Genomic DNA, 14569 nt, shown 5'->3' with positions numbered 1-14569 from the left:
TTACTTTCTTTACTTCAGAAAGTTATTCCTTGTATAATTTCTTTGATAATTTCCTCCCTCTTGTCTTTCTGAAATGCCTATTGGTCAGATACTGAACATACTGAATTGAGCCTCAAGCTTTCTTAGTTTTTTTCTTACTCACCTCTTTTCCTGTTTCCTGGGACGATTTCATAAATTTATCTTCAAACTTTTTATTTTATATTAGTATTTTTAAATTTTTTTTATTTTAAATATGCAGGGTACAGTTCAGGGATAAGTATACAAATGTTCATTATGCAGGTACCCTTGTTGTTGAGGTGTGCCCCCCATCCCCTGGCAGTTTCCCACTACTGCCAATCCCGTCAAACTTTTTGTTTTAGTTGACCCCTGCATTATTTTTTCTGCCTAACAAATTATCCCCCAAAGTTTGCAGCTTAAAACAGCAGGCATTAATTATCTGACACAATTTCTGAAGGTCAGGAGTAGGGGAGCAACTTAGATGGGTAGTGCTAGCACAGGGTTTCTCACATGGTTGCAGTAATGCTGGCTGGATCATCTGAGGCTTGATGGGGCTGAAAGATTCGCCTGCAAGATAGCCCATCCACAGGACTGCTAGCAGAGCCTTCAGTTTCTCAACACATGGACTCTCCTCAAGGCTGCTTGGTATAGTAGCTGGCTGATCCCAGGGTGAATAATCCACGAGAGAGAGCAGAAGACACAATGTGTTTTTGTGACCTACTCTCAGAAGTAACATATCATCCAACCACCCTATTCTATTGGTCATAGAGATCAACCCTCGTATAATGTGGAAGGGACTACACAGGGTCATGAAAATCGAGACAAGGGATCCCTTGGGGCCATCTTGAATGTTGGCTACCATAACCCTCTATTCAACTCTTATTATTTACTTATTTTCTTTCTTTCCCATCAGTGTGTGCCCACCTTCCTGGAGTCCCCTCTGTTGGGAATCTTCTAGTACCCCAATTCAAACGGTGTTAAAAGCATGTTTCTTGGCACATGCACTCGATTATGTACAGGAGCCAAACTTCTGGGTACCACAGTCAGCTTCTGGACTCAGTCCAGTTGTTTGTGGCATCAACTTACCCACTACTTTTGCTTCCCTTCCATTTTGCTCCCTGAAAACCTTTATCTCATTTTTGAGTTTGTGACTTTTTTATTTTCCGTGTTTATATTTTATCTTTTATTGGAGCTGAGGAAATGGGTCAAAGTACTCATGAACACACTATTCCACTTGACTCAAAACCCCACTTGCCATCTATTTAATTGACACTTTTCTAAGTTAATTGACACTTTTCATTTGCTCTTTTTCACCTGCTTTCCTTGTCTTGTAAGTTGATACTTTTTAATTCATTATCCATCATATTATTCTGGTTTTCAAGAGGAGAGGATACTTATACAGATATCTAATCAACTGTCTGGATTGACTGCCGTATATGAGACTATTTTTTTCTGTTTATATTCTTTATATGCGGGAAACCAAAAAACCAGGAATTTATTTATAAAAAGTTGTGTATTTATTCTTACATATCTAAACTTCAGTCATCCTCAAAGCACTCTCTGTTTGATACAATACACCTATCAAGAGACTTTTTCCACTGTTCAAAACATTTTTTGAACTTGAGAATTGTGATGTCTTTTAGTGCTTCTTCCTTTGTTTGTTTGTTTCACCTCTTCCATGTTGGTAAAAGGCTTTTCTTTGAGGACTTTTTTCATCCGAGGAAACAAATAAACAAAAAGTCTTTCAGGGTAAGACCAGACGTATAGGAAAATTAGGGCATGAGAGTCATGCTATTTTGGTCACAAACTGCTGAACACGCAGCACGGTGTGAGTAGGTGTGCTTGTAAATCACCCATCATGAAATGGGCAAAGGCGTTGAAAAAAAATCTCCAAAAAAAATAATAAATTCACTGAAGCCAGACACAGTCTCAGCCTCTCACAACAACGCTAGGTGGTACACTGATGTTGATGGATTCCTAGAACCCTTATCCAGCAGGAGAAACCTGCACTACAAGAGGCTTGTCATCCAGAAGATAATTCTGGGTTTTTTGGGGTCCCCCCTTGTAATATTGCTACTCAAGCAGTGTCCATATTTTCCGATAACGTGACATCTGAATCTTTCCTAGAATGCAAAGAAGGTATCCATTTAGTAAAGTGACATTGTCATAAGGGTGGCCCTCAGCCTCTTTACATGCTTTTCTCATACTTACAGATTCACAGATACAAATGGATATTTTCTTGAAATGTTTTACATGACTGTGATTAAAAACAAAGGTTTCTAAAAACTCCACACCACTCTCCCAGAACCCCAAACTGAAAAGTGTGAAACTCTTGATCACTGGTGTAGTTAGCCAAGCAGCAGCCTGTGGAAGCAGTGAAAGGGTAGAAAGGATAATCTTCCAGGTGGATGAGATCCAAGTATGCCACCAGGGACATTTCCTGCCATCAGAAGATGTGCACTCTGACACGATCAACCAGAACCCTCAAGGACCTGATTCAGTTGTGGGCTAACAAGTAAAGTCTCATCAAGTGTTTCTCATGATTGTAAAATGAAAAAGGGACAGATGGGTTTTGTATACAGACCAAGGGTTTTTTTTGGTAAATAACATTTTCAAAGATATTTTCTGAAAGACTTGGCCCTACAAATGAACAAATCAAGCATGTGACCTCAGGGACCCTGATTGCCCCCAAATGTGCCTCTACCTGCCAGTCTGGATTTTGGATTTTCCATCATTTGCTGCATTGGTAGCAGTTTTTTTGTGTGTTAAGAGGTACTGGTTCCAGCAAAACGTGTCAGTTACAGGGCAGATTTTCAGAAATTAGCTCAATAGCATGCGTGACACTGGATGAGATTAGCTCGCTTTCACCTCTCAGAGAGAAGATCCGGCAGCAGCGGGTGACAAAGCAAATAGTGGCCGACAACAGCAAGCAAAGGTGCATGTGGCTAAGTTAGTGCTCCCCAGTGTAGGGTTTCCCCAGACCAAAACAAATTAGAAAGAAAGAAAAAAAGAGAACAGGGTAAAGATTTTCAATCAGGTAAATGCTATTTGTTTCTGTTATAAAGGAGCATCTTTTCATTGTGAGCATTTATATGCTTTTTTGCAGGACCTTAAATCTTTTTTTTTCTAAAATATGATGATGATAGTTGATAGCTTTGTTGTGGGTTGGTGGGTGGGAGAGCGGGTTGGTTTGTTTGCATTTGGAAAAAATACTTAGAAAAATATAAATAAGACAATCTTGTATTGATCTTCATTTTAAGACATATTTATTTTATTGCTCTGTGGAAGCTCCAAATATTGGAAACTTTTGGACTAGATGATCCACTGGGTTCTTCAATCCCTGTATTACCTGCATCCCTCAAGCCCTAGATAGAAGTCTAGTGGGAGAAGAGAAGGCAGACAGGGAAGGGGTGAGAAGAAGAGAGAGACTTCCATCTGCCATTCCAAGACTATCTCTTACTAGAGCTTAGAGCTGATCTCTTCTTTAAGTTTCTATCTTAATTTTTTTAATGCAACATTTATACTCCCACAGAAAAAGTGTTATCAAGATTATTTACACTGGGGTCACCATTCTTTTTCCACAAAGGATCAGACAGTAAATATTATAGGCCTTACAAGCCAAGAGGCAAAAATCAAGGATATTATATAGATATCTATGTAACAAAAAAGAAAATAAATATCTACACAATTTTTATTGCTGAAATACAAACTATTTATGGACATTGAAATTAAGTTTATATAATTTTCACGTGTTGCAAAATGTTATTTTTCTTTTCTTTTTTTTTTCAACCATGTAAAATATAAAAACCAATCTTAGCTCACAGGTCATACAGAAATGGGCAGAGGACTGGATTTGACCCATGAACCACTGTTTGCCAGTTCCTGAATTATGCAGCTAATTTCATAAACTAAAATATTATGTTTACCACTGGGACTGAGCATCACATCATCGGGGGCACAGTGACAGGATGAAGAGAGGAGAAACATATTCCCCCTCCCCCAATGCCTCTGGGGTCCTCAGAGCATGTCAATAATGAAATGAAGCATTGCTCCTGAGAATGTGACCCTGAGTGGGACCGCCTTGCCTGGGTTCAGAGCCCCAGTTTTGTTGCTTATAGACTCTAGTCTCTTGAAATCCCAGTTTTCTTATCTATCAGATGGAGCCAATAATAATACTTCCCTCACAGGATTGTTATAAGATATAAATGAGATACTACATGAGGCAGTGAGCACTGAGAGAGAGAGTGCTCAAAACATACTGATATCATTTTAGTGCTAATGGAAGTTCATTTCCTCCATCATGGCTCTGATCAAGGGATCCTGTGGAGTCTATTAATCTCACATGAATGGTGAAGGTCTCTCCTTCCTTCTGCATGCAAAACCTTTTAGGATAAAGAGAATAAAAATAAAAATAAGAGGAAGAAAAAAATCCCACAAAGAACCTGGAGTTAATGATGATAGGTATACATGCCATTGATTGCACAAGAAGGACAAAACTTTCTTACCATATTGTTTATTCTCGAATATACCAGAGAACTCTCATTGCACTTCCTTTGTCAGAATCAGTCATCTGCAGGCTTGCTGTCATCCAGAAAATCAAAAACGGGTGGCTGGTTTAGATGTCTAGACTAGTGATGTGTCTCTGGACAGGAGTTGAGAGATAGGAAGTGGCAGCTGCAATGAGATTTCTGTGATGTCCAAGTGTGGTGACAGCAGCTTCAAGGTGGGGCAGGAGGGGGCACCATGCAAAGCAGTTGGTAGGTGTCATTCTCCTTCATGGGAGGGCATGCCGCAAGGGTACACGGTTGGCAGGTTGCTTAAGGCAGACTCAGGCAGGGGCGGCCCAGCAGAGGACAGCTCATGGCGTCTGTCTGGCACGGTTTGGCCTGTACTTGGTCAGCTCTTCTTTTCACACACAAAAACATTCGCCTCAGGCTATTGGCTGGGCAGAGGGACTGGCAGGGTCAATAATCATAATGCAAAATCAACAGACCTGCTCAGTAGGGTGTTAACCAGCTGTGAACAGTGCCAACTCCCCCTCCTACTAAACCAGGCTGGGCTGGATGTGGGGGAGGAGAGATTGGAGGAAAGGTAGGGCACAGAAACGGGCACACTGGGTTTTGAGAAAGAGGAAATAGTCAAGGTTATTTGGAAATTATTTTCTGGCCCATTAATAAACAATAAAATACACGTACATATTTCCTGGTCTTTTTAATGAGCAATAAAAATTTATGTGTTTGCTGAGATCCTTTCTTAGTTTTAAGAATAAAAAGATAATGCTTTACTGTATGCCAGTGCTAGGAGGATATAAAGAATTGTGGGATAGGCATGGTGGCTCATGCCTGCCCGGCACCTGGGAAACTAAAGCAGGAATATTGCTTGAGGTCAGGAGTTCGAGACCAGCCTGGGCAGCATAGCAAGACCCTGTCTCTATGTAAGAAAGAATATATATTTAAGAAAAAAAAAAAAAAGAACTCTGAGACACAGTTCTCATCTGGAGTCTAGTGAAAGTGATAAGCCCTCAACTCATGAGCATTAAGGAGCAATATTAAGTTAATTAATTAGTAATAGCTCACAGTAACAGCCCTCAGTAAGTATCCTAGAACTCTCCTAAGGGCTTTACCTATGCTAACCAATCTGACCCCATTTCATAGATGTGGAAACTGAGGCACTAGAGATTGCCTAAAGTTACACAGGTGATTTGGCAAAGCTGAAATTTTGACCCAGGAAGTTCGTCTCTGGAACTGGTGCCCTCAAGCTCTGTGTTCCATGGTCTCATCACAGAAGGCGCTGTGCAGTGAGACATGGGTGACACATGGGCACTGTGAGAGTTGAGATCAAGAGATGAGTGTGAGAGCCAACTGACCAGTTTCCTGGACAAGTTTGCTGTCTTTGTGTAACGTATTTAATTTGGCATCTTTCATGTATAAGCATCAAGTACCATTGGCGTCTCTAACCAATACCGCATTAGATAAAACAAATTATATATAATTATTTATAAATAAAACAAATTATCATTCTCCATGAAGGAGAATGACACTGACCAACTGCTTTGCATGGTGCCCCTCCTGCCCCACCTTGAAGCTGCTGTCGCCATACTTGTCCATTACATTGTGCTCTTGTGCAAACAATGCTTAGTTAATTAACTCATATGCTTAGTGTTCTCTAATAAGACTGTTACCAAATACTAGTGAATTCATTTGTGATTTAATAAAAATAATTTCAGTCTGTCACCCTTGCTCTTAGAATCAGCACCAGTTCTTGGCACTGGACAAGGGACTTGGAGAGGAAATCTCTGGGAGGAGGGTGGCTAGTTCAGACTGGTGGAAGAAAGGGTCAGACAGCAGCATGAATGTGCTTCAGCATGGAATCTTGTAGGAAAAAAGAGAGGGTAGGGCCCCAGCAACTGAGTCCTTATGGAGTGAAGGGTATTCTGCAGAGACCCCAGTGATGGGGTCTCAACTCCTCCCCACAAAAACACTGTAGAATAGATCTTAATTTCTTTCTTCACAGACAAGGGAACTTGGGAGTATTATATAACTTCTCAAAGCTCCAGCTAGCAGTCACAAAGCTGGGAATAGATCCTACACAGATGAACCCAACATGTAGAAGAGGCCCATGTATGCATGGGCTGTGGTTTCTGTACTTCTAAATCCTTCTAGATTCTCTACAAAGAAAGTGAATTTTGCATTTTAAGGGAGGCCATAAAAAAATAAATGCAACTGTGACAAGAACAATTCCCACAAGTTGAACTACTTAATATTCAAAAGTGGGAAAATAGTATGCAATCTTGGGTCACTTCTTGAAGAGGGGTTGGTGGGGTGGTTGGTAGAAAAGCCATAATATCATTATTAAGAGCTTTCTGCTCATGACACATGATTTCTTACTCCATTAAGTTATGAAGAAATTATAAGGTAATTTATTGTTAGAAGCAGAAAATATCATTAAAGTGTTGCTTAAGAAATATCCATCAGTTATGCTTCCTTAATAGTTAGCCTTTGGCCATACTGGTTTATAAGTGATTGAGCATTTGAATAGTAATTTTAGTGGGTCATATTCTATTAAAGTAGTCATAGTGTTTCAAAAAAGTGATTCCAAAAAAGTGGGTCAAAATTAACAAGAGTGAAAATATAGCCCTTGTATCTTTTAGTCAAACAATCTATTTTAATTTTTGATGTATTGAAACATATTTGCAAATTTAAAGCTTTATTCAAGGAAAAATAGTATTGTTAAGAGAAAATATCGTGGTTCTGGCAGCCACTATCATTACCTCCCAAAAGCACTCAGTGCCTTACTTCACCTTCCCCTGTGCCAGGCTCTCTGCAGTATCACACGGGCAGGGCTTTTTTCCAGAGCAGCCGCTGAAAACCCCCTGAAAACCCCCAGGGAGATGCCCTGACTATAATTTTGAGTTCATTCAATCAGGTGCAGCATCTACATGTCAGCAACATTGTCACATACTCTGAAGTCCTAGTCAGCCCGATTGTGCAGTTATGTAGGCAGGTCATGCCTTGCCCATTTGAGAATGAAAGCAGGAACGATTTTCGGGCTATTTGGCTAACTCGAGAACAGAAACACAATTCAGGACTCTTTATCAACTGGGCTGACCGCAGGCACACAGGTAATATGACAGACACATGTGACTAGCGAGAACAGTTGACCCTCTCGCAACCTGTAACACTATGCTGGGTGAGAACCAGAACTCTCCATGCCTTCCATACAATAGACCAACTAAGAGTCTCGGGTTTCACCCTAGTACCAGCCCACTCACCTGCTCACCAATAAGCTTTATGATTGCTAAGAGTTAGTTGTTTCCACTCTAATTCCTGCCTGTTGAACTTACTTTTGTAACAACGTAGTTTAATTAAATAACAAACTCATTAACTATGAATGCATAAATGATGTTTGTTTCTGTAAAAAGGAGGTTGGAATATTTGATAAAAATAAGTTTATAGAAAATGACTATTCAATTAGGTATGGTTGAGATAGCATTTAAAAAGTTAAAGTTCTGGATTAGTATCAGGAAAGACTCTATACTCAGATTGTTTGGTAAGTGTCTTTAAGTAGTTGACTTGTTTCAAAGAAACTAAAGCTGGAATTGGTCAAAGGTGTGTTGTGGGTACAATTTAGCAAGCCATCAGCTTCTAAACAGTAGACCTATTTCTGAAGAGAAGACCTGGCCTCTGTCTCACAAGATTGAAGAATTAGTGTGCATTTATATATTTTGTGTTCAAATACAATGTCTGGCCAGGCACGGTAGCTCATGTCTACAATTCCAGCACTTTGGGAGGCTGAGGCGAGAGGACTGCCTGAGTTCAGGGGTTCAAGACCAGCCTGGGCAGCTTGATGAGAACTTGTCTCTACAATAAATCAAAAAAATTAGCCAGGTGCACCTGTGGTTCCAGCTACTTGGAAGGCTGAGGTGGAGGGATCACCTGAGACCAGCAGGTTGAAGTGTGGAGTCTATGAGCATGCCACTGCACTCCAGCCTGGGAAATAGAGTGAGACTCTGACTCAAAAAAAAAAAAAAAATAAGAATATTGTTCATGTATCCGTTTGTTAGTTTTTGATTCTTTAAATTTCTCAATTAGCCAGCTGGTACTAAATGATCAAATAGGATCTTACCTTAGCGTGAAAACCAAATAGAAACAAAAACCAACACGTTACCTCCAAAGGCTTAAGATCCAAACTGAGAGGCAATAATGAGAAGAATCAAGAGCTGTGGTTTTGATGACAAAAAAGAAGGAACCATGTTGCTGTGGATGACGATGGGAAAGCCGGCCCCAGGCAGGAGGGGACTCACGGGATGAGGAGCTCACACACACAGCCTCACCCCTGACCTCCAGGCCACCTGTGCTGGTCCTGAGGATTCTTGCAACTGTGAGAGCCACTCGTTGAGGTCAGACCCCATGTATTGATTACAGGTGAAAGCACTGACTGGAACAAAATCTCTAGTACAAAATGAAGGATTGACTAAAAGCTAAGCTTCATTTCCTGTGGTCATTGAGGATCTTATATAAGGCTGAAGAGCTTCTTTAAAAACCAGTAACCTAAGGTTAGTTTTGGAAATAATGTAATTAAATAAAAATATACTCTTGTTTGGAGGAGACAAATACAGAAGTATGCAAGGTGAAGTGTCATATTGTGTGTGGTTTACTTGTGAATTGCTGTCAAAAGAGTGAGAGAGAGGGAGTAAAGGAAGAGAGAGAGAGAGACAGAGAGAGAGAGAGAGAGAGAGAGAGAGAGAGACACCATGTTAACAGTTGGTGAACCTAAATGAGAGGAGAAATAGGTGCTTATTGTACTGGCTTCCTCCCTCCCTCGCTCCCTCTCTCTCTTCCTCCCTTCCTCCTTCCCCTCTTCCCCTTCCTTCCTTCCTTTTTCTGAGATGGAGTCTCACTCTGTCACCCAGGCTGGAGTGCAGTAATGCGATCATAGCTTATTGCAGCATGGAACTCCTGAGCTCAAGCCATCTTCCTGCCAGAGCTTCTCGAGTAGTTGGGACTACAGTCATGTGCCAACCTCCTTGTACTGTTTTTCTGAGGGTTTAAAGTTTTTCCAAAAGAATTTCTTTAGTTAGTTCCAAGCAACTAACAAATAATTAACCTTGTGTTAATTTTAACATGTGTTAAAATAGCCAAAGCCTCTAGTTTTATCTTTTTGCTATTTTGATCATAGTTGTTCATAATTTATACACATAGAAAACATCTTAATCATGGTCTTAAAATTCCAGGTCCAAGTTGGGTGTAAATAAATTATCAGCCATCCATCCACTCATTGACTCATCTGATCAATCCACAATCACTTGTTTAGGACATATTATACACCAAGGACACTGATATGAACAAGACTTTACAATTTCTTCTCCCATGTGGTCATCAGAGAAAATATGCATTAAACATCTAACTGCATTGTTTATGTGAGTGTGTAGGAAAGGGGGCCTGACATAGTTTGGAGAAGATCAGAAGACACTTATTTGCTCAAGCTAAGGTAGAAAACTTCCAGTTTTCCACCTGTGTTTGGTGAGCATGACTCTTACTCCAAGAAAAAAAATCAAGCCTGTCTCATGCACTCCTTACACACACACACACACACACACACACACACACACACACACACACACACACACATCTTCTCAGGGGTTAGAGAATTACATCTGCCCCTCCCCACTCTGACCCAGAGAGGTTCAGAATCCAGGTGTTGTGTGGCATCTGGGATGCAGAAGGATCAGAGATGCTCGTTGTCCATTTGAAAACAGTGATCTATCACAGAAACAAAGAACCAAGTATCACATGTTCTCACTCATAAGCGAACCTTGAACAGCTATTGTAATACTATAAGAAAGGGATTGGCAGTAGTGGGAAACTGCCAGGGGAGGGGGGTACACCTCATCAACAAGGGTACCTGCATAATGAACATGTGCATACCTAATCCCAAATCCTAATCTTTAAAATTAAAAAACAAAAAAGAAAAGAAAACAGTGGGCAGCTACCTCCATGCACTCATGAGCACAAGGTCAAGGTCAGGTGGAGCTTCCTTCCCCAGTGTCTGGTACCCTTGCATGTAGAACTCAGTCTTTCCCTCTGGGTGCTGCTTGAGAGCAGCACACAGGTGTCTCCACTCCCTGGACTGAGTGTCACCGGGCTCTTACACTTAAGAGACAAAAGTCTAGAGGAATCTTGTCTCTAGGCCACTTCTGTTTGAGCCCCAAAACAAAAGCATCCCCAAAGTGAGGAGCACAGAAGTCTGACCTATTTCTTAAAATGACAGAATAAATGGCATCACAAGAAAAAATATATATATATAAACATATACATATGCAAGTTAGTGATTCAAATGATGTAGTGTTCAAAAATCTTTAGAGAATTGGCTCTATCCTATAGAGAATGGAATTTGAGGTGTTACTTTAGGGTAGTGTTTCTCCACCTTGAGCAGGTATCAGACCCACCAAGGAGGCTTGTTAGAACAGACTACTGAAACCCACTCTTTCACCCCCAGTTTCTGACTCAGTGGGTGGGGCTGGGACCTAGAATTTGCATTTCTGACAAGTTTCCCAGTGCTGCTGTTGCTGGCGGTCCAGGAATTCATACTTGGATAATTGCTGGTTTAGTCAGTATGCTTAAATATATGAATGCAATTAGTATTAAAGTTTAAAAATCCAGAAATACAAGATTAACACAATTAACTCAAGGTGTAACTCAATGACCTCAAACCTTTAAAAGGAAAATTAGAAAGATTTACTCTTCTAAAAATGTCAAGTATCCAACCTTTTAGGAGACCATAGACTTTCCTTTTCAATCAGTTACTTTCCATCTATATAAATTATGACATATATAAATGTGATGATGATCAATGATGAGTGTCTGAAAATTACTATGAAACTCCCCTTCCTTGAGTGGCAGCAAAGCCTACTGCCCTAGACTAAGAAAATACAGTCAATTAAATATATTGTTGTTTCTGTGGGTTTGTTTGTTTGGGTTGAACAAATAGATTTTTTGCTTTAGGCAATTTCTTTTTATTTTCCTTACTAACCAGGAAGCATATCTCCTAAGCTTCTCTGCCATCAATAATATTTCCTGGGTGAGCAAACTAATTTTAAGTTATTGTTAATCTCAAGAAGGAATAAATAAAAGACTTAATTATACCCATAAAATATATGTCATGTGTAACAAAACACATTTTAAAACAAAACACTATTTAAAACTAGTTATCTGTTCCTCCGCTGGCAGAGAAATGTTTTTCAAAAGTGATGTCCATTAGAGTTGGTGTATGTGCAGGTGTGAGGGCTGGGGTTGTTTGTGTGTCAAAATGACTAGTTAGATAGGATAAGCCTCACCTAGCTCACAGCAGAATCTTCTGTTTTTGTTTTATAAGAGAGAACATTTTGATACTCGCACTAATGAATTAATGTGTTCTCTTTAAAGATACATACTAGATACATAATGGGTATTGATTCTCTTTTCTCAGTCTTGAACATTATTTTAGGAAAATAAAATCTTAGAATCACCCATAGAATATATTACATCTATATGTATATATACACATTTGTGTATATATACATATAGGTGTAATATATTCTCTATATTCATACATACACACATACTTGTATAAACATTATGTTGAACCTAAAATTTGCCAATGTTTGACCACTTTCTGCCTTCAACAATGGCAATTTCTCATGGCTCAACTATATATGCACTATTCTAGACAAAATATAGCTCACTTTGTCTTTTCCATAAACAACTTGAAATTCCTAAAAATGATGTATACCCATCTGATATTTCTCCTGCATGCAACATCTTCTCACTTTTCTGCTCTATTTCTATTGACGTGTTGTCACAATGTCACTGGGCTCCTAATCAATAGTGTCCAATACTCAAAGAACAGAGAAATATATTTGCTTTTGCCTTGTCCGTTGGGACTAATCAAGCTGTTTCTAAACAAAACTCTTTCTCTTTCCCTTTTCCTAGGGCTGTGTATGTAAAGACAAAGGCCAATGCTTCTGTGATGGGGCCAAAGGCGAGAAGGTAAAGAAAGAGAAAACCCAAGGCTGCTTCTTTTCATGATGAAGTAATTCACACTCTTTGTTCATCAGTAGCAGAAAGATCTGCAGTATGTTGCTGTTGTTCCATTTCCCACATCCAGTTTTAAAGTAATTGTATATAAACATTGACCTTAAAAAAAAAAAGTCTTCTAGGAAGCTTCAGATACCTTTTGCAAATACTTGCAGCTAAATTATGACCCTGGCCTGTAATGTAAGGAATAAGTAGCAAATTAGGGAAAATAGCGTTTATGAGAAGTCTCTGTATGTGTACACCATTTACAACGTTACTAAACAGGAGAGAAGAGCTGAAAACAACTAGATTCATTCACTTTGACATAAAATAAACATAAAACCCACAGATTTTGTCCTGCAGCATTGATTCAAGAGCGCCCCCTGGTGGACAATCCCACACTAGTTGAGGCAAAAATTCAGCGGAGGGAGGAAGTAGCTCCATTGCAGAATTCAAGGAAAAAAGGAATGCCGTGAAATCTCATCAATTCGCTCCATTAACTTGCAATTTGTGATAATTAAGACAGAGGCAGAACTAAGGTTTTTTTCTTGTTTGCAAACCCTTTCTTCAGAGACACTAATTGTTTAACAATATTGAAGGATGATGACTTAAACATATTTTAAGAATATATCTAAGCTCTTTAAAACAATTCACATAATTTATATGCTAGTGATTATCATTATATCTATTTTAAACTATTTTATAATTTCCATGCTGTTTAATTTAGGTTTTTCCTGAAGCTATGAATGTAGTGGAATTCAGATTTCTATGGGGAAACCCCCTTTCTGCTATTCATCTTGTATTCAGGAAGTGTTTATTGAGTCTCTACTGTTTGCAAGATGTTATTCTAGGATGTGTGAAAGTAACTGAGTAACAAGAGGGGTCTAGCAAATTCTTTTATTTATCTTCTTATTGAGTGTGTGTGCGCACACACAATGTAAAAGAGCTGACTTGATCTTTTTCTTTTAATTTGCCAATTGTGTAACTAAATTGACCCAATTGACCAAATCAACTGGTGGCCTTTACTGTTAAAGAGCACAGGGGCCCCTCCTTGTCCATGGGTTCCGAATCCTCAGAGTCAACCAGCGGCATTTCAAAAATATTTTGGGGAAAAAAAGGCAAAAGTAGAAGATAATACAAATAAAAAATACGGTACACAACACAACTATTATATTAGATATTATAAGTCATCTAGAGATGATTTAAAGTCTAGGAGGATGTGCATAGGTTATATGCAAATACGACACCATTTTACATAAGGGACTTGAGCAGTCACAGGTTTCGGTATGGAGGGAAAGATCCTGGAAGCAATCTCCCCTGGATACTGAGGGATGAACATAATTCCAGGACCCACATCTATGGGAAGGTTATTTGTTGGTAGAACTGTGTCAAGCATTGGGCTTGAAAAGTACTTTGACTCACTTTTACTAGATACTGTCCCATAATATCTTTTCTGACTCCTTCTAAAAAGAGATTAGCTCACACTTTTGGTTGCACCACCCTTGCTATCTCTCCTGCATCTTCAATACAAACAGCAGATTATGTTACGAATTCCTGTGTAATCAAGGAAAAACTCATCACCTACACGGTGATATTCCCTTCAAGCTGCATAGTAATGATGCACACACCCCAGACACACTCCTGTGCCCACCTTTACTCTCTCTGCATCCCTCAACAAATACTCCACTGACCTTGATGTTTCTAATCCGACTTTCCCCTCCATTTTTATTCTTTCTCCCTTAAGTTCTACTCTACATAGCCCTACCATTTGGGGAAAAGTGAAGTTTCTACAAGACCAAAGGAAAGCACATTCAAGTCTTAGACACATTAACAACTGTTAGTTTCCCAGTTACCTGTGCACTCACTGTTCAGTGCTAATTATTATTATTTTGAATCCAAGAGAAACATATGCAGAATGTCATCATGAAGTCTCAAAGAAGAGATCACAGTGGTTATGGGCATGTGTATATTGTTGGATAGTTGCTGTTCTGTGCGTTTCTTGTCTTGTTTTGGTTTTA

The 14569-nt window shown here is 39.4% G+C and overlaps 1 protein-coding gene across 1 annotated transcript in view; it reads left to right on the top strand.

Moving 5' to 3' along the window:
- LOC103259286 (collagen alpha-3(IV) chain-like) overlaps positions 1–14569 on the top strand; it is a gene marked incomplete at its 3' end in the record, with an annotated part of 115922 nt that overhangs the window by 54973 nt on the left and 46380 nt on the right. Inside the window, exon 3 of the mRNA XM_008056969.1 lies at positions 12468–12524. Within this exon, the coding sequence (XP_008055160.1) occupies positions 12468–12524 (57 nt within the window). The remainder of the gene's footprint in view (positions 1–12467; positions 12525–14569) is intronic.

This window comes from Carlito syrichta, unplaced genomic scaffold, assembly GCF_000164805.1.
Source record: "Carlito syrichta isolate Samal-C Ts95f unplaced genomic scaffold, Tarsius_syrichta-2.0.1 Scaffold302584, whole genome shotgun sequence".
NCBI lineage: Eukaryota > Metazoa > Chordata > Mammalia > Primates > Tarsiidae > Carlito > Carlito syrichta.
Note: the sequence above shows the minus strand (reverse complement) of the source record. Positions and strands in the feature narration are given on the sequence as shown.